The 17,623-nt window shown below is 40.1% G+C and overlaps 2 protein-coding genes across 16 annotated transcripts in view; both read left to right on the forward strand.

Annotated features, from left to right (window-relative positions):
* Positions 1–13,284, forward strand: part of NfI (Nuclear factor I) — a 51,172-nt gene extending 37,888 nt beyond the window's left edge. For 8 of the 13 annotated variants that reach the window (XM_076691828.1, XM_076691824.1, XM_076691829.1 and 5 more), the window contains 4 exons: positions 4,760–5,061; positions 5,625–5,987; positions 6,075–6,309; positions 6,421–13,284. In XM_076691828.1, the coding sequence (XP_076547943.1) occupies positions 4,760–5,061; positions 5,625–5,987; positions 6,075–6,309; positions 6,421–6,662 (1,142 nt within the window). In that variant the 3' untranslated portion in view covers positions 6,663–13,284. Of the gene's footprint in view, positions 1–4,759; positions 5,062–5,624; positions 5,988–6,074; positions 6,310–6,401 lie in introns of all 13 variants that reach the window. The other 5 variants (XM_076691826.1, XM_076691821.1, XM_076691819.1 and 2 more) reach the window with 5 other exon arrangements.
* Positions 13,285–14,008: 724 nt separating this feature from the next.
* LOC117602348 (uncharacterized) lies at positions 14,009–17,426 on the forward strand. 3 transcript variants are annotated; one of them, XM_034320239.2, is made up of 6 exons: positions 14,009–14,327; positions 14,920–14,951; positions 15,037–15,147; positions 15,223–15,409; positions 15,490–15,846; positions 15,922–17,426. In XM_034320239.2, exons 1-6 carry the CDS (start codon positions 14,253–14,255, stop codon positions 16,363–16,365), a joined length of 1,206 nt encoding a protein of 401 aa, XP_034176130.1. In that variant the 5' UTR covers positions 14,009–14,252; the 3' UTR covers positions 16,366–17,426. The 3 variants fall into 3 exon arrangements, with proteins under 3 accessions (XP_034176130.1, XP_034176132.1, XP_034176131.1); XM_034320241.2 differs by having other exon boundaries at positions 14,015–14,540; XM_034320240.2 differs by lacking the exon at positions 14,009–14,327 and adding an exon at positions 14,674–14,736.
* Positions 17,427–17,623: the final 197 nt, after the last annotated feature.

Consider the following 17,623-nt stretch of genomic DNA (forward strand, 5'->3'; position numbering starts at 1 on the left):
CCCGGCCACCCCATCCACCACACCACTTTATATCTCGCCGAGTGTGTATCGATGTCCCCGCGAGCCTCGCACCGCACAGCCTTTTTCTAACCGCGTGAAAATCCACCCTCTTGCACACTAACACCGCTACACAATTGCAGCAAAGTATTCGAACAAAACGTTATCCCCTCACCTGAAACTGCGCTTGCAAATTTATCAAGATTACACACTGTTCGAATATTTTCTCCTACCCCTGTGCAACCTCGATCTCCAAGGCGTTATCGATTCGATTAGAAAATAAATTTCCTCGAGTTACGAAAGGATCGAGCGTCTTCCATGAAGCTGAATTCCTTAGAATAAACGAATCAATTACCCGAATCGAAGGTGCCTTGAAATCCCTGTCCAAACAAGTCTTGGTGAAAGAAAAAGGGAAAAAGGAGACGCGTGACGAAGGAGGAGGTGAAAACGGAGAGGAACGCAGGAGGCATGCACCGTCAAGTAACCCTCGAACGCCTTTGCTATCGATCTCCACGATGTTCCGAACTTCTTACGTCCAACTATACTTACATTCCCCTTTAGGGAGTTTCTACCGAGCCAGGTGACATCTTTCTACCTTGCCCCTTCACTATTTCCATAGGTCCCTTTCTTGGGTCCTATGGATAACATTGACCTAGAATAGTACTCATTTCATATTCCTGTCTCCCTATTCAGAGCACCCATCGACTTCCAAGTCTCTCAAGGACCTTCGACTCCTGCGGGCAGCTCTAACCTAGAACAACCCACCCTGTGACTTATCCACCCAGAGAGTAAGTGAGAAATCGCCTGGGTTCGTGGAAGCTCCATAAAGAATCCCATGGACAGCGGTGTCTTAATCCAATAAATCTACTCCCAATCGTGCTAAGTGCAGTGCTTAATTTCAGGAGGATCCTGGCCTCTAATTTATCGTTCGCTCGAGCTAAGACTCTCCATCATCCCTAAGGAGGTTCTCATTCAGGATAATCAAGAAACTTAAGCAGCTGTTATAGAAGTTTATGGATTTGCTCTTGATGAGAAATTAAGCACTGTCCTTTTGTACCGTTGCTCGACGAGCTCGAAATACTCTATGCTGTTGTGATGGTAGTTGTTGCACCGTGTTTCACTTGGTAATATCGTGATTGGTTGCGTTTTATTGGTATCACGACAGAGTATACACTGTTCCTTACACACCACAAAAGCTTGGCTGTTCGTTTCATTCGCAAACTCTCTCGTCCCGACTCTTTCGCGTTCAATTCTGACCCACGTGTCTTGGACGGGATCGATAGGGGCATTCCTGATTTTATAACGTCACTAGGTCCTTACACTTCAACGTTAACAGTTGATTTTTCTTATTTTTATATTATTATACTTTCCACTCGTCTTCTAATGGTAATTAGAAATTTAAACAAATTTCTCTCTCTCTCTCTCTCTCTGTTAATAAAAATGCTTTGAAACAAGCGAGAAATGAAATAATCCTTGATAAACGTTCCAAAGCATTTGCAACGTCTCCTATCTGCTCGATTGAAAAAGAGAGGATTGAGACGAAGGGAGAGGGACAGGCGGGCAGAAGAAAGTGGACTAATTAGCAATGGTCCTTTTGTCCGGCACAGGGGAATCCCCGAGAAATCCACCTGACGTCTGATTGCGATACGGTAAACCGCTGCTAAACGAGCAATCGAGAAAGCAAGAATGCTCCATGTTAGCCCCTTAATCAGAATTTTTTGTGTGTTAGCTCGGTGTTGCATCTATCTCTATCTATATCTGTCTATCTCCCTGTATATCTATTCATCTCTGTTCGTATACGCGTGTGCCTGTATACACGTATACGCGGAGATCGCGGTAATTATTGCAAACAGATTACCTATTTTATCGGTCTGCAAATATAACCCCATCATTTCACCAGTAATTATCAATATAAGTATCCTGTATTAATTAATGTTTTGTATTTAACGTGAGATTTATTCTCAAGTAGAGAATACCCTCACGTTTGATTTTAAATTACAATTTTTATTTCAGATTCTCTTTCATTTTTTCAAGCTTCATACCACGATGATTAATTAGATGTGTACAAGCACCTATGTTTGCAATAATTGTCGGCACGTTTGTATAGCCGCCTGCAGCTGTGTGCACGATTGTTCGCGCAATGCTGTCGTTGTTAGGCGAGCTGAATTTTCTTATTTCTTTTCACTTATTTTCCTTTTATTCTCCATTGGATGATTCAATTTCTAAATTTTGTTATCGATGAAATAGCCTGTGGAAGATTTTATTCTTTCCTTGGTTCGTTTGGAGAAATTGAATCAATCGAATGTTTATCGTAGTTTCGAATAACGCGTACACGAGAGATAGACTTTTCGGTTTTAGTCTCCTTTGGATTTTTTCTTTTTTCGTTTCTTTTTCGTTCATTGAACGATCGACGAAGCTTCCGCTTTCAGGCATACGATACACATAGCCAATCGATTTAGATACGAAACATCGTTGATTTTTGGGAATCAAAAGCTTCTAACGATTTTTCAAAGTAAGAATACCCTTTGTAAACTAAATTCAATCTCTCAATCGATAAATTGTTATATCTCCAAGCGGATATTCGCAGTATTTATCGGGCCAGACCCAGGAGTAACACTTTATGCGTCGCGTCTGACCATTCATTGACCTATACTACTGCCAAATGAAAGATTCCCTGAAAATTCAATATTCCACGATTTTCCTCGGATTGCTTTCTAACAATTTTCTTATTTTCTTATCCTAAACATTAAATATTATCTTCTACAATGAATTTTTACCACAGGATAGAGCAAATCTCTCCCTTAAATTTTAAGTTCCCTCGGAATTTAATTGCCCTCCATTCTCCTTAGGTTACCTTGCTAAGTAAGAGGTACACAATGGTACCCCTTAAAAAGTCCAAAAAATACTAATAATTAAATAATTCAAAATAAATGAAAAATCATCGACTAATCTAACAAAAACTTAATGTCTTTTTATGTTTGCCTCTGTATGGAAACGAAAGTACACTCTACGATATTCCTGTTTATCACCTGTGTATGTATAGTACTGTATGTGTATAACTGTCTATTTGTATATTTTTCTTTTTTCTTCTTTTTTTTATCTAACGCCCTCGTTTTGTGCCTGTCCGTCTGACTGACCTGTCTGTTGTCGTAAACGCGAAACGATAAAGTACCCAAGTTTCGAGATGTGCCTCGTTTAGCCTGTCCTGTGCTCGGTCGTTTTCCGAGGGAGAAAGCGCAAGTATTTGGGAAGCATCGGGGCCCCCCCGGTATTTCGATATCAAGGGAAAACGAATGTGTCGGGGCTTGGAAACGGAGAGACAGACAGACAGACAGACAGTCGGACGGGATTTCTTGCTAACTGCGTAGTACCGGTCTACCTGGTAAGCTAGCTGTCGCTGTCTGTCCGTCTGTCAGTCTGTCTGTTTGTCTGTTCGTTTGTCTGTCTGTCTGTCTGCCCACCCTGTTACACCCACCTGTTCACGTATTACTATTTTTTAAGGGTACAGCCTCGAGTCGAAGGGAGTTCTTCAGGGTTCGTGATGGAACAAAGATCGTTATTGGTGTCTCTGAGAATTTGGTATTTTAAAAATTGATTTTTATATAAACATTGGGGATATTTGAAAAATATTTTTTAGAGACCTTTCAAATTCTCAGAGCCATACAGAAATCTCTCGTAAATCGAGACTGTACTCGTCTAAAACGTGCACACCATATATATATTATCTCTATCTCACTCACTGTCACACGGCCAATGCTCTGGGTATGTCGTATGCTGGATGAACTAATTAAGTAATTGATTATTATCTAACTTCATTAACTGACTTGATTACTAATTCGATTAATTTCTGATACCTTGATCGAGACTTGTTTATTGTATCTCTATTCTGTCTGTTTCTCTGTCTATCTATCTCCGTACGATACTACCTATATATATAAATATATTATATATATATATTCTCTATTGTTGTGCAATGTTGGTGTTTGTTGTTTACCATATACATATATATATACATACATACATACATATATATATTATCTCATATATATGTATATCATTGTATTGATGTTGATGTTGTTACCTTGATGTTTTTTGATGTGTTGTTTAATCGTTGTTATCTTGCTGTTTGATGTTTGTTGTTGCACTATATCTATCTCTGTCTATATATATTATATATATACATACATCTATATGTATATATACATACATGTATATAAACACATGTTGCGTGACATACGTGTACGTGGGAGCGGCCTAATTTAATATCAAATTTCTAATATAAAATTTAACGCGTTGACTGTCGTAATTTTATGGTATCGATGACACGTATGGAGGTCAAGGTATTAACAATTAAGTGATTGGAGGATCCTTGATGGAACCCTAGCGCGCCCGCACGTACACGAAGATACATAAGTACATGTACATTTCAGCCATCCAGCCTTCACGCTTGGAGTGCCTTATATATATATATATATACATATATATTTAACACGATCGTTATAGTTGGTCGCCCCCTCTTCCTAAGAAGTACCACTAAAACCACCCCCTAACAGACTGGCAGCAGCAATCGTTACCTCTGTTTTGCTAACCCTTCTACTAAATTCTCTGTATACGTGTTCGAACCGGCCGAAAGCTTGGCTAACTCTATGTACGAATAATTTATTAACAGCAATTAACAATCGCTAATCGTTCGTCAACGTTCGTCGTCTGGTGAATAAAGGAAAGAAAGAATTTTCAATTTTTATAGAATCCTATATTAAAGGAAAGGGGATGAAACGGAGTCGATTAAGAAGAAACGGTCGAATTTTAGGGGGTGGTTTGGTCGTGGCCGAGGACAGGGACGGTCAGACGATGACAGTGGTGAATTGTGTTTCAGGATTGCACTCTCCTCACGAAGGACTGGCCGGTGGTTCCGGTCAGAGCATGTCCGGGCTAGCCTACTACCAGCCAGAGCATCCTGCCTCCAGCGGGGTGGTCAAGTACCCCGAGAACGGTCACGACACCCTCTCCGATTTCGTGACGTTCGTTTGTCAGGAGGCGGAGAATACTCAGCAGTTGCCCCAGGTAGCTTCCGGATCCTTTTTAAAGCCGCCACATTGTATCGTTCTTCGGGAAGACCTTCTTCATCTTTTCCCCTTAAATTGTCACGATGAAGAATTCCTTTTTTAGAAGGACGAGGACAACGTGGCGAGTCCTATGCGACCTGCATCGTCATCCGTGTTCCAATCGCCCTGAATTTTTCGCAATTAATTCGTATACGCGATAATTAATTAGCGTAAGAATGTTGAATCTTTTTAGCGTTTTTGATGTGCCAAAATTTACCTGCCAAATGAACCCCTCGTTTGCTTAGCGAACTCAATTTTACGAATCCCTCCTTTTTTTCATCGATCCGTTCGCAAGCAAGGGGTCTAAGGAATGGAATCTGGAAAAAGAGCTCGCAGCTAGCGATGGCAAACGAGTCGTTAAGTCCTTTTATTTATAATTAACCGAAGTGTTGAGAATTTGAAAAAAAGATTCTTTAAAACGTCGAATTGCCATCGCTAAGAGCAAACGGGGAAAGAGAAAACGGGGTGAATGGATCACGCGCGGGTCGACGACGTTGATCGGTGGGTGTGTGGTATTTCCAGGCGCAGCTAGCCGGACCCCGCACTGGTATACAAAAGTTCTCACAGTATTATCCGAGCTCGATGCTGCCACCACCGCCGCCAGCCCCGATGGCGAGGCCGGTCGCCATCATAAGGTCGACCGGCGAGTTAACAGTCGCCAGCTCGAACTCACCCCCAACCTCGTCAACCTCGCCAACCGACCCCTCCGAACTGGCCTCCAGTCAAGAGCAGATGGCCGCAGCGGCCGCTGTCGGCCTCGTCAGTTCCGGTTGCCAGAGTTCCGTCGATCCTGCCGGAAGGAAGAGCCCAGCCAGGATCCTCGTAACGGCACCCCACACCAGCAGGGAATACACCTTTGCTCACTTTCACTCCCAACCCGGGCAAGTAAGTTTTTCGCAACAGATAAATTTCCGAGGCTATTCGATGACGTTGGTTCTCCGATAAACACGAACATTGGTATTTTTCTCGCAGCAAATATTCACGTATCCTACCATCAGCTCCATGTCGGGGGTGATCTCCCCGACGAACCTCTCCCTTTTCTCGTCGCCGGTGTCGGTGACGAGGCCAGTCGCTACCCAGAGATCGGTGTCCAACGTGCCACCTCGCTGGAACACTGCGCCGTTCATCAACCTCGAGGATGACTACAACATGATCGCCCCGATCATCACAGGAACCGCCAGCGAGCCGCCTTCCACCATGGACGAAGGTCAGTAACAACTAAGAAAAGTACTCTACCGCTTGTGGACAGGATTGATCTAGTGGACAAGTATAAATACTACTAAATTCATGTAACCAAAGGTCTACCAAAACCTTGCAGAACGATACTTCCATCCAGTGCACACGAGCAGCGTGGTGGACAAGAGCGGTGCTGGTAACATGATGAGCACAGACCTAGGTGACCCCACGTCGCATCACCATCAGCAACAGCAGCAATCGCAGCAGCAACAACAACAGCAAACGCAGCAGCAACAACAAACGCAGCAACAGCAACAACAGCAGCAGCAGCAGCAGCAACAAGTGATGCAGGACAAGAGCGGCAGACCGAAGTCTCCCCCGTGACACTGGAGGCTTAGAGCGGAAAGTCTCGAGAAGCTCGCATGTTCCACGGGGTCGTTACTCACCACCGCGTACGATAATAACCCTGAGCCGGAGGGGAATCGCCAGGATTCCTCGTGTCGTGTTCAGCTTCGCGACCTAAGCCTGCGGAGAATCGAGTGCCTGAGAGTCTGATCGTAGTTTAAGCGGACACAGTCGAGGGATCGAGGCGCTTCCGGCATAGCGGCCCACCCGCCACTCTCGAGACTAAACTGAGACCAGGGTCGATCGATCGTTGGTCGAGCCTTGCCACCCGCCAGGCTAACTCTTTAACCCTCTGAGGGACACCGCTTCGAAAAGTTCCTACCTTTCGTGCTTCTATTCCGTATAGATTTTTCCTTTCGTTAGAAAACCCTCCCTCCGTTCTGTGTGTTTCAAATGGTACGACTTAGCTAACTGTTACTCTAACTTGGGATCAAAGGACTTAGCTTTTAGATTTATCAAAATTTATTAACAACAGTGTCAATTCTGTTTCTGACAGAGAATTTGTCTTAAGAATGAAGGACGCACTTTCACCTCAGGGGGTTAACGTATTCGGTCAATTATTACTTCCGCTCGTCGGTGCGACGGCCTTCGCGCCACCGGAAGCGTCGTTTTCCTCTCTCGAAACACTGTTAATTTGTAACTTTCTCTCCCTCTCTCTCTCTCTCTCTCTCTCTCTCTCTCTCTCTCTTGAATGTCCTCGAAGGACGTGAGTAAGGACCCCCATTTCGCCACCTAATCGAAAGCGTCTCCGATCGGTCGCCGATCGGTCCCGTCGACTACACCGCAGACGATTCAAACACCAAACACAAACAAGATGAAAGAGAGAACTAAGTAGAGTAATCGTTTCTCGCGCGATTTTATAAACGAATCTATTCCTATTCTTCCTGCTTCGAGGCCCTTCCGAAAGCGTTTTTGTACATACACGCGAGACTCTTCGACGGCTAAGCTCAGTCTCGCCGTCGCGGTATTTTGTAACATTTTAGAGGATTCTAGAGTGTAGTAGTGTCGAAAGGGAACCAAGGAACTTCCGGTTCCCTGTCAAATTCTCTTCCAGGTGAAGGTTCAGAGCAGGCCTGCAAAGCAAGAACTTTAGTGTGCTTTACCTCGATATCAATGTAAACTTAATCTACCCTTAATCACTATTCTCTAGTGGCTATAATTTGGTAGCTTCCCGTCACTATAGTTTACTAACGTTACTCTATATTTTATAACTTAGCGTTCCAATGTAAACTAAGCTTTGAAGCCAAATCTCCATGAAAAAGCTACTATGATATTGATTCAGACAACTTGCTCAGCAGGCCTGGTTTAGAATAAACCATCGAGGAGAAAAATGAATGATAAAAGAAAAAATGAAAAAAGATTTTCTAGTGCCAATTTTTCGAGTAGCTTATAAATATTATAACGAAATTATAATTTTCTATTATATTTTTTTATAATATTTATGAAGGAACACACACGCTTGTTTAGACGCGTCGGCGGAAGTGGTTTTTTGTAGTCGAGGCAGAGGCTTCTTCTTCTTGGAGCGTTTTTAAGAAAGCCCAGAGAAAGAGAACAAGAAGAGAATAAAAAAATGAAATGGGTATAATGATAATAATTATTGTTATTATAGAAGAAGGTCGAGGGGATCCGATCGACGAGTCCGGTGGAACGGAAGGTAAAACCGGTCCACGAACCACGGATAATAAATATTAATTATTGAATAACTTTCTAATTGTATTGTTAAAATAAATAATAATCGCCTAAATGCTCAGGCTAGTGCTGACACTAGTGAACACAACGAGGAGAAATGAAAACAGAGAGAAAGACTAGCTGCGGACTAGTCACCAGAGGCTGCTAGTTTGAAACAAAGTGAATATTTAATATTGAATTTATTATCGAGAATAGAGTACAGAAAATATGAGAAAGATACACGTTCAACTGCTGCGAGTACGACGAAGACGATAGAGGAGGAAGAGGAAGAGCGAAGATGGAAGGCGATGAATGCAAATGGAAAGTAGACGAATGGGAAAACGAAGAAGATGGACGATATTCGAGATAGTGAGAGATCTATAGTTATTAACTATTTAGAAATTTAGTGGTAAACGTCGCGTGACGAGATATATTATTAATTGTAACATCGAACTCGACAACAACGAAGGTCCTAGCCTACAGGGTGCTTCATAATATGTGCGACTCGCTTTAATCTCAAAGAGAGGATATAAAACGTGTAACGAAAGTTCTTTTATTTTACTATGCGATAGAGTTTAACTCGGTTATTTAATAAAACGTTAGTTCGTCATCGGTTAAAGGTGTAAAACGTAAGTTGGTCGCATACGCGATGAAACGCCCTGTACATATTATTATTATTGTCCAAAGTGCTTTCCGTCGACTGTACGTTAAAGAGACTTTCATTTTTCTTTTCTGTTGGAATTGACCCCTTTCCCTGCTAGTGGAGGAGGATGGAAACAAAGGGTCTGTAAATTATACGTTATTGTTAATGAAAATAACGATTCGAATGTTTCGTTTGAACGGTGGTTAACGTTGGAATTAGTAGTAGTTTGAATAATCGTGATCCTGGCAGCGTGAGGTACACGAACCTCGAGGAACGACACGGTTCTTCGTTGGAGTTTTGTAAAGTGACATTTAAGTACTTATTTCTCTGTTCGAGTGATGGTTGAAAGGGTGCGCTACGTCTTGCCCATTAGCGACTACTCCGATCCCAATGTGCAAGTTCATCGATACAAAGTGATTGGCTAATTCTAAGTTGACGCGATGATTAATTCAAGAAAATAAGATGACTATCGTTCAACAGCCACTGGTTGGTTTTTTCATTGCACTCCTCATCCTGATCATTGATTACAATCGCTTGCTTCTCTGCTTATTTCTAACATGGTACATGGTCGTAACGAGGGTGGGCTTGCACCCCTTTACTCTTAACATACTAATTGAAAATGGCTTCCAGTTGGAAAGGCTTAACTGTATGTATTATATAAAGGAAGATTATTATTCATTGTTTTAATAAAATTAAATCCAATGGGGAAGAACGAAGGCACCCTGTCAATCGGTTCGTAGTGATAGTACAAAGAGATCGAGACTAGCAATATCGGTAACTAGCAATAACTTAAGATAATACTTTGATATAAGATATAAAAACGCGGCGATAAGACGCTACTATATTCCTATAATAATGCTTGTAACGCTACTAACGCTACACAAGGCGTGTACCGCCGCACCTATCATTTACTACTACTACTACTGTACCACAACTACCATCACCACCATCACCATCAGCACCGCCATTGATAAGAAAGGAAAAAAAAAAGAAACTACCACTCATCCACCACCACCACCACCAATAATACTACTACTATTACTACTACTACTACTACTACTACTACTAACTACTAGCAGCGCTATTCTAAACTAATACTACTACTATTACCGCTACTATAACTATTAATTGTACACGAGGAAGAACGAGCTAACCGCATAACTATGTTACTAATTATACCGCCTATTCACTAAAATTAAGTCGATAAAACCGTGAAGGGCCGCTCTGACTACTATTAAATAATTAATTGACTAAACTACTAATTAATCGCTTTACGATTATACGGTTACTACGGGAGAGAACGATTATTAGTGTAAATATTCGAGGTGATAAGTTACGTTAACGCGTGTACACGATGAACCACCGTGTTCGGTGAATTTTTCACGGATCGTTCGCGTTTCAAAGGGCGAAGGGTTGTTTATTAATCCCTTGCCGTGTGATATAAATAATCGAGCCGTTCTTTTTATATCGGTACATCGTTGATGGAATGGAAAAGAAAATTGAAACGAAATTCTAATTAGCTTCGATGTTGCATTTTAAGGTCACCAGGGAAAGGGTTATTCGACAACTCGATGGACATTTTTATTAGGGGAATAAAGCGAAGGTGGCTTGTTAAGTAGCTTGTTAAGTAGCGTTTTATAAAATTAGAGTTAAACTGGATAGGTTTGCTTGAAAGATAAAAAGACAAGAATAGTGTCGTCGAGGTACCTTCGCTCTACGCGAACGATTTCAGAGAAAGGGATGGTTCACCCTGAACCAGCAGATAGTTATTATTACGCACAGGGGTTGAAAGATAGACGTATGGATCTTTGTAACCCTGGATCCCATCGATCGAGGATTCTGCACACCCCTTTTCACCCCCTTGATCAACCACCCCAATTTCCGAAAATTACTTAAACGTGGTAATGAATTTTATTTGTCGTGTAAATAAATGATTCTGTTCGATGGTGGTAGAGTCAAAGGGTTGAAAGGACGATCGCGATAGACGTGTAAGGGATTTTAATACTTTCCTTGATGCCAATAGGGATTGCGAAAGAAGGGCACACGGTGTTCTTATTTTGTTAAACGAAGACGCGCTCGTCGTCGACGATCAAAGAAATTTCGATGATGAAAAATTATAGTTAAACAAGACTCTAACGAAACAAGGGTGGTTCCGGGATAACGCGAACACGTTATTGCTCTTTTTATCATGTTTTTAGAAAATTGTGAATAAACCAATTGTGTAGAGTGCCAATTACTGTAGAAGAATTGTAAAATAATGTTAGAATACGGGGTGAGCTTCTTAGAGATGAAAGGGGTAAGATCCTTCGTTTATATTTGTTCGCTTCGTTTCGCGATCAACCGTTCGAATCCACCCTTCCAGGTTTCTGCTCAAAAAATATAATGTCAAGCTCGCGTCGCGTTCATTTTCGCGATGAAATAAAAATACACTTTTGTACAGCGTCTCGAGCTGCCTTGAACCGAAAGTGCATTAAAAAAATCGTCCGCACCATGGCAGGCCCACGACCATCGTTGCTGCTCTCATCATTCTTCTTCAACCGCCTATTCTCATTATTATTTTTCAAGGATAATTAGCTCCAACAGTGGTATCATTGACACGGTAATAATTGCAATTTTAATCATAATAAACCATTCTATCGAAATCTGAATTTTGTCAGAGAAAATGGGGTCAGCAGCGACCGGAAGTGTGGCCGACACGGCGAACGAGAAATTTTTCTACGTAAGATAATTATTTATTTCACTAGTAGACCGTAGTTCGGGGTGATTTTATAGGGAAAAAAAAGCTTGAGGGTAGAGCTCAAAATGGGTCGCGCGTCTCGATCAGGCTCGAGGGTGAATATATACCCATATCCCGGTGGCCACCCGCAGTAAATCATTGAAAGTAATGATTTCATCGTTGTAACAAAACTCGAGATGCAACTGTGGGGGGTGTAATCGAGACGTCGATATAACACGCGATCAATTGAATAAAAATGCAATTAAATTAAAAAGAAAAAAGAAATAAAAAAATTATTGTACCGCTAGGATTTAAGTATATTTTCGAGGACTGAAGAACTATTCGTTTCATTTCACACGGACAGAATGAAAACGATCGTACTTTTCATTTTTCGTTGATTGAAATAGAGAAAAAAACACAGGAATTTGTAGAGCATAAACCAGGTACAAGTTCAGCTACGAGAGTAAACGATAATAATTGATAAAAGTTTAATTATATACCGAATAATTGTAAAACGCGCGACGACCGCGATCGATAACATAGTGCGATTATTATTACTATTAACTACTGCAATAAAAATATATATATATATATTATTATATAATGAAATACAATGATATATATTTATCGAATATTTATTGAGCAAACGAGAAATAGCACACTGTGTAGTATTTGGTTGTACAAAAAGTAGGCGAGGCGAAAAAGGGATGAATGAATTTATTTCGATTTGAAAAATGGAAGATGAGATCGATCAAGGGATGCGACGAGTGGTAGAGGGTTGCAATTTTGAGAAATTCATATTTTCAGCTCAAATATATTTTTTTTTCGATAAACGCACAATCTTTCTTTTAATAATATTGCCAAGATTAGAGCCAACCCCAAACAGTGGACTTTGTTTTATAAAATTCAATTATTAATAAACCCATGTTCGAATCAATTGAAATCCTATTATATTCCTCCACGAATTTTACAAAGGTTCATCTCAAAATAGCAACCCTTGTACAAAATATTCGACGCACGTTTGTGGATAAAGAAAAAAAGCGAGCTGAGAGCACGAAAGACACGACAAGTAAAAAAAAGATAAGAAAAGTATTTTCGTCTCACGATCCTTTTTTTACGATTGTGAACGAGGTTCATGTTATATATCAGGGATTAGACTAAATAGTATAATACGCTGCAAGGAAGGTGGCAAGAAATGAAAGAAATTGAAGAGAAATAAAAATGAAGAAAAGATGATGAGGATTAGAAGATTATAAATGTCGAGGGTGGTTGGCCTTGGTGAGATAACCGGGACGAGGGGGAGGGCTGTGACAAAGGTGGTGATAGTGGTAACCGGAAGGGGTGAGAGCCGTAGTAATTAGGTCTCTGTGGAAAGAGTGGTTCGAAGAAGTCGATTAATGTATTTCATTTCATTAATTCGATCGATTAACCCTCCGTTATTATTCGACCAGTTGATTGAACGATTGCATAAATTTAATTTATTTAAGAGAGCCGATAGTTTATAGAGAAAACAACTTCGCTATTATACTGAACGTTTTAAAAATACACTACTCGATTCGTATCGTTTGAATCTTTTTCTTCTCTTAACCCTTTTGTTGGTAACCAAAACGTTTACGATTGTTTCTATAGAGTCGATTTCTCTCTGGAAAGATTGTCACCCTCTTTCTTCAGGGTTGAACACACGATTTCGATCGTCAAGACTTTAATGCTTAAGAGAAACCTGTTGTGATAAGCGTGGAGTAACCTCCGACCGCGGTTGGGGCCGCAGAAACCCCATTGAAATAAACGAGAGAGAAGCGAGAGAAAAAGAAAAAAGAATTATTAAAAGCGACCCAGGAGAGTAAGGTAACCCGCGATCTTGAAGCTGGCAACCCTCCGACGAAGGGACAAATTTGTCACCTTACCGCGCCAATTATACGTTGTGTCCATACTGTCTCAATTAATATAATGTATTATATTATATATATAATATATATATTATATATATATATATATATATATATATCCGACAATATTGATTATTAAAAATTCTTAATATATAAAAGAGGAAAAATGAATTGACGATCTTAAACAGACATCCCGCCTTTTGTCCTACTTGCTCAGTAATTACGATAAATATATATTTTTTAATAATTTTATAAATTCGACTACTAACAGCATCTATTTAAGAACGGTTCAAACTACTCAACAACTTATCGACCAGGTTTCTGTTACAGCTTTAACTACTAGCGTCGTCTAAGGAAAATCGGCTGAAACTACTCGGCAACTTATCAACCTATTTTCCGAAACTAATATGGTGGACTTCGGCGTCGGTAAAGAAAGAAGCCAGCTTTTGTATTCATTCAATTTTATTAAACGAAGTAATTATACATTTATTCGTCTCTAAATTATAAAATATAAAATTAAATACTCATATTCTTGTCGTTCAAAGACAGGCTGATGCGCTTTGACGCGAAGTGGATAATAATATCAGAGGCAGAGCCTTCACCTGACAACCGGGGTATATAAGGCGGCGCGGTGGCATGCACTCCGTGGTAGAATTATGGTGCAAGCTGTAGGCCGCGCGTTGGATGTGCTCGTGCTGACTGCACTTCTGACGCTGTTGTTCGTCGATCAAGTAAGAACGACGACGAAGAACTGTTTTAATGATGCAGCCATCGTATACCGCTGCAGCATGCTATAGCCCTGTAGAATGTTAGCGCATATCTCGTGTACCAGTGTCTCCTTGTTCTATTCTGCTCGACTTGAGGCCGATCAATACATCGGTTTCACGCACGGTTCGTCCGTGTCTAGACAATGAACCTTTGTTCGTTGTGTTTCTCATTCATGCGTAAGTCTTTTCCACGTCCACTTTTTTTTTCATGACAACTCGAACTGCTACGCTTCATCTTCCTTGAACCAATGATACATGACGAATTGTTATTGCACCGTACACATATCCTCGTGACAAAAACAATCCTTTCTAAGTATGTAATAGAATGATCCTCGATGGCCACGAGATTATCGATGGAATTTTGGTGCAGCAAGTATAGTGGCACATCTTTCTAAAAATTCTTCAATTTTTCAATATTACTTTTTATCCATTTCCACAATTCATTCTTCCTGCAGGAAATATTAAACAAAACGTCTGAACAAATTTGCATGTTTCAATTACATTATATTTAATTGTTTTCATTTAATGATACTTACATTTTTATTGATCTTTTCAGGTGTCTTCTAGGCTGTGCAATGGAGGGCATGTGTAAGTTTGCATTTTCTTTATACTTCACAGATTTAGATACTTTACATAGAATTGAAATAACTTGAGTAATCATTTTCTTTTCTAGCTGCTCTCCTCCAAAACAGTGCTGTTCCTTTGGCTGTTGTTACGCTGTATTTCAACTTCACTCTGCATCAGACATGTTTAATTTCCTGTTTTGGACTTACTGGTACTTATGGTTAGTTCTTTAGCTTTTAGTACCATAGTATCTTTTCTAACAGGTGATACTGATCGCAAGTTTTTTATTATCCAGGGCAGCTGTACTTATAGGATTGGCTATAGCAGCAGCATGTGGTTGCTGGTTGTGGAAACGTCATCGCTCAGTTATGGTTGAGGATTGTACATCTTCAGATAGAGCTTCCGCAACTCCTTGGTATCCACCACCACATTACAGTCGTTGTAGTTCTTTTGTTCAAGCTCTTCCACCTCCGTACAGCGAGGTACGCTTTTCTTCCATGTGCCCTGCTAGTACTGCCAATACTAGACCTCTTGTATTACATCAGTACATTCTAATGTTTAGGTTACAGCCAAACCAGATCTGTATCCTTTGGTGATCGGCTATGACGAAGGATCTGGTAAAGGAACTTCGGGATTTGTAATGCGTTATTTTAGATCGCTCTCCCATGCGAGTACATTAGATTCTTTAAGCTCCAGTTTTATGTGTAATATGGTAAACGAAGCAAATACCATAATTCCACCACCATATTCTTGTAACAATAGCGTGGATGAGCTTTCTGCAGTGGAATGCGAGAGAATGGAAAACATGGATGTTGGGTCGGTTGCATCGTTGGCTAATCATAGGACTACATCTGACATATCGAGTTTAGCTGCTCAATCTCCGTGTTCGCCTCCAAGGGCAACTAGTCCAACAATAGAGGTATTTACTTATCTCGGTTCTTTTTAAAACGTAAAACGTAAACATATATTGTTATAACGTGTAATTGTTTTATAGTTACGTGAACTTCTAGACAAGATACAACAGCTACCACAGTTACCTAATGGACATAGCACCGTTTTGCCTTGTTATCAGAATCGACCTCAAGTTTTGTCTACGCCAAACGCGAACGGCTCTACGCAACGGCCTTTAAGTCCAGGAGACGTTGGATCTTACAAAGCTAGAAGAACACGTGGAAAAATGTATATGCCATTAGGACTTCCAAGCTCAAAAAACAAAGCGAAACGGTGGCTATCGCGTTCGGCACCGACGACACCATCAGGCACGATGCCAATGTCGTTTTTACCCGGTCAAAGTAGACGACCATCTGAAACGGGTAACAACAATCAGCAAGTGGTTCCGTTGCTTTCGGAACAAGACGAAACAGAATGCAATAACGTAGATCAAGTAAACGACATTCCATTGTTGTCCGAACAAGAAGAGGATCAACAGGAAACATGACAAAACGTCTAAGTGTATTTAACGAATTAAGTATTAAGAAGTCTATTCAGATATCGTCATCCCAAGTAATCTATATATTTTTTAATATGGCTGGTGAACTCCTTATCGCGAATTTTAAGCGAAGAGTAACCGTGTATAAAGTTTGACAATTGATTTCGTCCAAAGACAAACGTTGCCAGCGCTTCTAGATTCAAGAACCGTTTCGACACTATGATCTAACTATTTTTTGTTGTATCAATAGCCAATGCCATAGTATCTGTTCACTGTTCTAGCAGATCTTTTAACTGAATCGAGGCGAGTTAGAATGATAACTGATATTATAATCTTTCAGTTTATGGAATAGCATGCAGTTAACGTACAGACAGATATTAAAAACACAAGAAACACGTACACAAAATATTATGATGATAGATCTTCTGTAGACAATATTTGAGCTCTGCTTGAGATCACGATCGAAATATGCAATTTTATACATCGAACAGTTTAATTTTTGCCTAAACGGTAACTTTAATGAAACGTAAGTTGTAAAGAAGAAGAAGAAAATGAGAAAAATGAAATTCTTAGCTGTTGCATCGATAAGTTTTAGTCAGTACACACTAATACAGTATCCATCCAAAGACAGCCAGCCAGAGAGAAGTTAAGGACAATATACGAGTAAAAGTAGTGCGAGTTTGAGTGTGAATGAAACATCGACGTAAATTTTTCACGAGTCAACGTACAATATCAATTTTGTTTAGTAGATAAAACAAGATTCATTGTGAGAGAAAAAAAAACATGATTGCAAGCACAACGATTACAGAATATCGACGATTTTATTCAAAACGGTGCAAAAATGTCGAGAACAGTTGATATAGACGCCGAACAGTTAGGAAGAGAAACGATGAATCTGCCGTTTATAGGATTTAATGAGCATTTGTTACAACTAATCACAGACTTTATTCTTAAAAGCGTAATATGAAACCGTCATTTCAATTATACCACTCATTCACATACACACCATGTATTAACATGTATTTTTTTATGAATCGGATAAAAAAAATAAATCCAAGCTTTTAAGAGATCGTTTCAACTGTTACCGTATTATCCCGTTGTTACTATTTCAAAAACGATCTACCGTATTACAATAAAGATGTTTGAAGTATCTTTATACTTTACTCACAATCTGCGTCCTTATCATTTTTATGTTTGAGAAACAACAACTTTCGATGCCAGCAAGAGATACTTATATTCAATTTCAAATTTGAAACGATTGTTAAGC

This window comes from Osmia lignaria, chromosome 13, assembly GCF_051020975.1.
Source record: "Osmia lignaria lignaria isolate PbOS001 chromosome 13, iyOsmLign1, whole genome shotgun sequence".
NCBI lineage: Eukaryota > Metazoa > Arthropoda > Insecta > Hymenoptera > Megachilidae > Osmia > Osmia lignaria.

Bases quoted from the DNA above. Each gene is read 5' to 3' on its own strand.
- LOC117602348 (XM_034320239.2), top strand. From the start codon at position 14,253: ATGGTGCAAGCTGTAGGCCGCGCGTTGGATGTGCTCGTGCTGACTGCA. The intron at 15,148-15,222 runs GTTAGTTCTTTA...TTTATTATCCAG, and splicing joins TGGACTTACTGGTACTTATG to GGCAGCTGTACTTATAGGAT. The intron at 15,410-15,489 runs GTACGCTTTTCT...TCTAATGTTTAG, and splicing joins TTCCACCTCCGTACAGCGAG to GTTACAGCCAAACCAGATCT.